Source organism: Triticum aestivum, chromosome 5A (genome assembly GCF_018294505.1).
Source record: "Triticum aestivum cultivar Chinese Spring chromosome 5A, IWGSC CS RefSeq v2.1, whole genome shotgun sequence".
NCBI classification, from domain to species: Eukaryota; Viridiplantae; Streptophyta; class Magnoliopsida; order Poales; family Poaceae; genus Triticum; species Triticum aestivum.
The window spans coordinates 289,464,197-289,469,457 of NC_057806.1; the positions used below are offsets into that span (position 1 = coordinate 289,464,197).

The 5,261-nt window shown below is 48.1% G+C and overlaps 1 protein-coding gene across 5 annotated transcripts; it reads left to right on the forward strand.

Moving 5' to 3' along the window:
- The first annotated feature begins 400 nt into the window (after window positions 1-400).
- Window positions 401-4,153, forward strand: LOC123103004 (HVA22-like protein i). 5 transcript variants are annotated; one of them, XM_044524484.1, is made up of 5 exons: window positions 421-1,183; window positions 2,910-2,984; window positions 3,081-3,132; window positions 3,448-3,568; window positions 3,681-4,153. In XM_044524484.1, the coding sequence occupies exons 3-5, from the start codon at window positions 3,113-3,115 to the stop codon at window positions 3,903-3,905; spliced, it is 366 nt and encodes a 121-aa protein (XP_044380419.1). In that variant the 5' UTR covers window positions 421-1,183; window positions 2,910-2,984; window positions 3,081-3,112; the 3' UTR covers window positions 3,906-4,153. The 5 variants fall into 5 exon arrangements, with proteins under 5 accessions (XP_044380418.1, XP_044380421.1, XP_044380419.1 ...); XM_044524485.1 differs by having other exon boundaries at window positions 421-1,179; XM_044524486.1 differs by having other exon boundaries at window positions 420-1,179; window positions 2,910-3,132.
- The last annotated feature ends 1,108 nt before the right edge of the window (window positions 4,154-5,261 follow it).

Sequence of the window (5,261 nt, forward strand, 5' to 3'; positions counted from 1 at the left end):
TCCATCAACGACATCCTCACGTCCTAGTGCGCCGGGTCACCAACCGACGTGTGAGGAGGAACGGCGTTGGCGACGAACTCAACGTGCTTCTGAACAATGCCGTCCAAGGTTGCCATGTGGTTCAAAATGTCCAGTGTCCTAACGTCCTCTTCTTGCACGTAGTAGTCCTTGTGGACGATTTGCGTGTAGACGTGAGTGATTATGTCGATGGTGTTTTGTTGCACCAAGCGCTGCGCGGCGAGCGTGACCTCGAGATGAACATTTTCCGACGCGATGGCGGGCAGTCCACTACTTGAAAAAAGCTTATACACAGACGCTTACTAGTAGCACGGGTTTATACACATCGCGACACGCCATAGTAGAGCGAGGGGTAAAAACTCGCGCTACTAGTAAGTACTGGGCTTTTTAACAACCTGAAATCCCCATCTCGTCCAAATCGAGCTCCCCTCCTCGCTGCCGCCGCCCCACGAATCTGCACACACACTCCACATTCTTCGCCAATTCCCCAAACCCACCGCCGCCGCGCCGCTCTCCTCTAACCCAACCACGCCGGCGGTGGCCCCCCCTCCCCCAAGCACCGGCGACCTCCTCGTCCTCCAGCGCCGAACTCCAACCTTCTCCTTCTCTCCCAAGCGAAGGGAAAGAGGGAAGGCCCCAGATCGGGCGAGGCCAGATCCACGGCGGCATCGGCGCGCCATCGTCGACCTAGGCTGCGACCACCATGGTCGCCGTCGTCGTCTCCTCCATGGAGGTCCGACCCGCCAGGATCAAGCCGCGGCCTGAGCCTGCCATGGGGAATCCGCCCCGATTGCAGCGTGTAGGCAGGCACTGTAGGAAGAGGAAGAGGGAGGAGGGAGGGGGACGGGGGAGGGCAGCGCCCGTAGCCGCGTGCACGTGGCCGTGGCGCCGGAGTGGCGGAGGAGGGGTAGGGCGGTGCTCGTCGCGGCGGCCTCGACAGGCAACTACGTGGTGCCACCTTCCTCCAACACCGGCCGCCTCGTGCTGCGGCTGCTGGCAGTGGCGCAGCGAGTCTCCCACCTTACCACCACCGCTGCTTGCCGTCCGTCCCTCCTTCCGTCCATGGCGGCGGCGACCTCCGGCGTCAGCAGGCTCAGCGCGGTGGCAGGCAACAACAACGGCGACGTCGGCCTCCAAGACTCCTGGCCTCTGTTGGAATATGTAGGTACCCATTCCTTCCCCTTCCCCTTCACTTGATGCCCGCTCTATTCAAATCTGTTTCATCCTCTGTTACAACTTGTTTGCTCTCTATTTTTTGGATATGTGCTAGTCTGTATGAATGTATAATTGGTACGTAGCTCAAAACAAAACTTGCAAATGGTTCAATACATTTACAGGCACCACCGGGATGGCATGGTTGAACGTAAAAAGCAAATACCATGACTAACGAAACTGAAAAATTAAACACTTTCTTCCTCGTCCTGGGTGAAAACCATGTGAGTGCTTGCACGATGCATCAAACGTAGTATCTGAAACAGATTATCCTCCTGCCTGCCTGCCTGCAAGTGGATGTTTTGTAATGGCACTGCACGCCGTCTCAGACGGCTGTCGCCGGTGGCGAGGTTAAATATTCTTCTTGTGATTGGCCCGAGACAGTGTTTGATGGCTGAAGATTGCACGTGCTTGTGTTGGTAACTTAACTGTCCTTTTAGCTATATACAGAAGTATGAGAAGTTAAGTTGCCAGTTAGACTTCTTTGCATACACATAGCGTATGTATGATGTTTAAGAAAGGTCAACCGGTATGCTCGCCACTATGATTTTCTCATACTTCTGACGCTTCTGTAGTTTTCTCTGTCAGCATTGATCTGTGATTAAAGTTTAGTTTCATAAAATGAAACTTATCGCGTACTTGTACAAACTAGCCAGTAATTTTTCTAGCAGCATTGTTTTCGGCCAAGGACCTGAAAAGAGTTTTGGCTTTGCAAGGGTGGTCATGTTTCTAAACAGCTGAAACATCCTCCTTAACTTGTTTCTGCATTATTGCCAGAGAAGTAGTATCTGTAAACAACGTTTTTGCTGCATTTTTATACCTATGTATGGGTCATCCTACATTCTCAAGTAAATGAGGTTTGTGTTCCTGAACAAACGTCGGCAGTTTTGATGGAGCTGACGGTATTTTGTCGCTGGACATGCATCCATCTTACTCAATGTCAGAATGGACATGAAAGAATCAGCAGTAAAGTTTGTGATCTGCTGTGGAGCTCTACTAAATTAGTATTTTTGAAGGAAATATTAGTGGCATTTACATGTATAAGATACTTGCATCTTGCTAATCTAGTATTTTTTTGAGTGTGCGAGAGATTGTCGTTAATTCAATATCAGGATACTATTCATCATTGTTTCCGATCATTAAAATGTGGGCAGGTGGCTAAGAAGAAGAATAGCACTGTAGCAAGTTTGATGGGCACACTTGCTATATCTTCCATGAGTGTTATTTCGCCAGAAAAAAAGTGTTGTAATTGGAAGGAACTGATGCTTGCACCTCATCTGATCTGGAATAACTATAATCCTTTGTCTTCTCCTGACATTCTCCTTGATCCCATCTTGTTCACGCGTAGAGGGGGGGGGGGGGGGGGGGTCTGGGACTTGAACCCACCCCACCATACTTTTGTTTGTCCAAATTGAGACGACGTACTTTTTTCTTGAAAAGGAATGCTAACTTTAGATCAATTTGATATAGATTTTGAGCTCGCCCATCCTATTTTCTGTCACTGTCTAGATTAGACGATGCAGATATGGTTGAGCTCAAGGTTAACGGAGACAGAAATTGTCAGGTCTAACTACCGGATTCAGTTTTCTGTTTATTTTTTGAGAATAGTATATTTATTATCATTAGTACAGACCTGCTCTACAAGTACTTATCTCTTTCTGGATCATCCTTTTAAGCAGTTTCGGGCATTGTCTCATCAATTTTACCGAACTCCTGAACACCATAGATTTGTGCGGCAACAGGTGGTCAATCAGGTTAGTATTGTGAATTCAGGCATTCCATCCCCTCTCATAGTAAATTAAGTGTTATTTTAACACTGACCACCTTGCATAAACACCGGTGCAACACAGCCGTATGTACAAGAAGCAGAGCGCATCAGTTCATGCTCGAGCCCCGAAGAAGGTAGCAATGTTTGGGTTTTCCTCAAGGATGTTGGACACTATTTACATTATGTTAGATGCAGATAATGTTGTTGATTTACGAGAATTATTTATTTACCTAGTGGATCCCCAATTATATATTTGTCCCTATCAATGCAAATGTTGAGCCATGTTCCACTTTTACTGCTCTACATTATATTTTCACTGCCTGAAGGGGTTAGTATGCTCCTTATCTTTTTCACTGATTGTCTTTTTCATCGACATGCACCGCATTATTTTTCCGTGTCATTCTTCTGAAGAATCTGAAGTTTCTGAACCTTTGTTGGTAATGCTGTAGGGTTCTGGTGGCGATGTCGACGGTCGTCGAGAGGTTCGTGGACTGGATGGTGTCGTGGCTGCTGATGTACGGAGAGGCGAAGCTGCTGCTCGTCATCTACCTCTGGCACCCCAGCACACGGGTAAGCAGTCGATCAGACACCCCGAGCCCGAGAGATGATCAACATTTCAGATAGACTTGATTTGGTATGTGGTCAATTCTGAATCTGACTCTTAATGGTGTTCGGATTTCAGGGTGCGGGGCATGTGTACGATGGCTTCCTCCATCTGTTGGTGGCGTTACACGAGGCCGACATCGACCGGGGCCTGCTTGAGCTGATGGCTAGGGCGAGGGACGTGACGACGTCACAACTCAAGGCGGTGGCTGCCATCGGTCAAGTGTGGCTAGTCGAGGCTGCCCGCTGTGTTTCGTTGCAGTTGCAGGCCGCGAGATCAGGCCGGGAAGGCGCCACGCATTGACGAGTGAGCCAATTTTTGGATCGGACCATAACAACGTGTCTCAATCTCTGACCTCTAGAAGTAGTGGTAAAGTTTTGAATTTGCATGGCAAGAACCACTTACGTAGGTAGGTGACACACACAACATTATGTTTACACTCTTACTTGTGTAAAAGATATGAATTATATACGAGTTGCCTCTACAATGAGGAACTGTGATAGTAGATACTGCAATTGTGTGATAGAATGGAATTGATTGATTTTATTTTATTTTAATTTTCAATAAGTTAGTAGTAGGATGGGAAAAAACTGCTCGTTACTAGTATTTAGGATACTAGTAGCATTGGTAGTATGGACACACTATTACTATTTCGTTACTAGTAGCGCGGGTACGAAATAGAGTAGCATGGGTGGCACACGCTACTACTAACAAAGTTAGTAGTAGCGCGGGTTTAATCCGTGCTACTACTAACTATTAGCTGTAGCGCGATGCTGGTTGCGCGGGTACCCGCGCAGCTAGGAGCCATTTTACCCATGCTGCTAGTAGCCTTTTTATTAGTAGTGGTCGTAGGGTCACCAGTGCGTCGAAGAGGTTGTCACTATAGAGGCTGTTGAGGGTGGCGGGCATCGCAGAGCCTGGGCACGTGGGCTGGAGGCATACGTCAAGGTCGTTCATGAGCTTCTTGAGAATGGTGAATTTGTCGAGGAAGCCGACGAGGACCTCGACCTCGTCAAACAAGGAGATGAAGTTGTCGTCCAAGAGGCCTCTCGCCCTGGCGGCCTCAAGCATGACTTGAACCTCGACAAACAAGGAGACGAAGTTGCCGTCCAAGAGGCCTCTCGCCCTGGCGGCCTCAAGCACGACTTGGAGATGTTCCTCCGTGTCGGGCCGCAGGCCGCGTCATGGACCATCTGGCATAGCCGGCTGATGCTCGCGCTCATCGTCTCCATGGGTCTAACTTCTAGTCAACTGATCTTGCGATTGGAGTGATCACTTTTGCCCTTGGTTAGGGTGCGTAGGTGCGTATGATTTCGTATAGATTGGATTGGCGGGGAGCCTATATATGAGAAGTGCAGACTGCGTTGCATACTTGCATTCACATGTGTGTTGGCCATCTACTCCTCGGCTCTCCCTCCGTGCCGGTGCAATATAGTCATCTCACCGAGACCAAGTTGGGGCAAAACGAGAGAACTTTGATGTTTATTGATTTATTGGCCCCCTTTGTATTTTGCGTCAAGTTTTTATCTTTGATTTAACTAATAAAATGTTAATGCATGTAACAAAAAATGTCATGCTATAGTCTCAATTCATTGAATGCATAAGCACCCCATGTCTCCTATTGGGTGATTTCTTTTTTCGTGGCAAAAAAGGGAATGA

Excerpts from the sequence above, each read along its gene's own strand:
- LOC123103004 (XM_044524483.1), top strand. The coding sequence starts at position 722 with ATGGTCGCCGTCGTCGTCTCCTCCATGGAGGTCCGACCCGCCAGGATC. Across the intron at positions 1,180-2,909 it reads CCTGGCCTCTGTTGGAATAT|TTTCGGGCATTGTCTCATCA; the intron begins GTAGGTACCCAT and ends CCTTTTAAGCAG. Across the intron at positions 2,985-3,080 it reads GGCAACAGGTGGTCAATCAG|CCGTATGTACAAGAAGCAGA; the intron begins GTTAGTATTGTG and ends GGTGCAACACAG.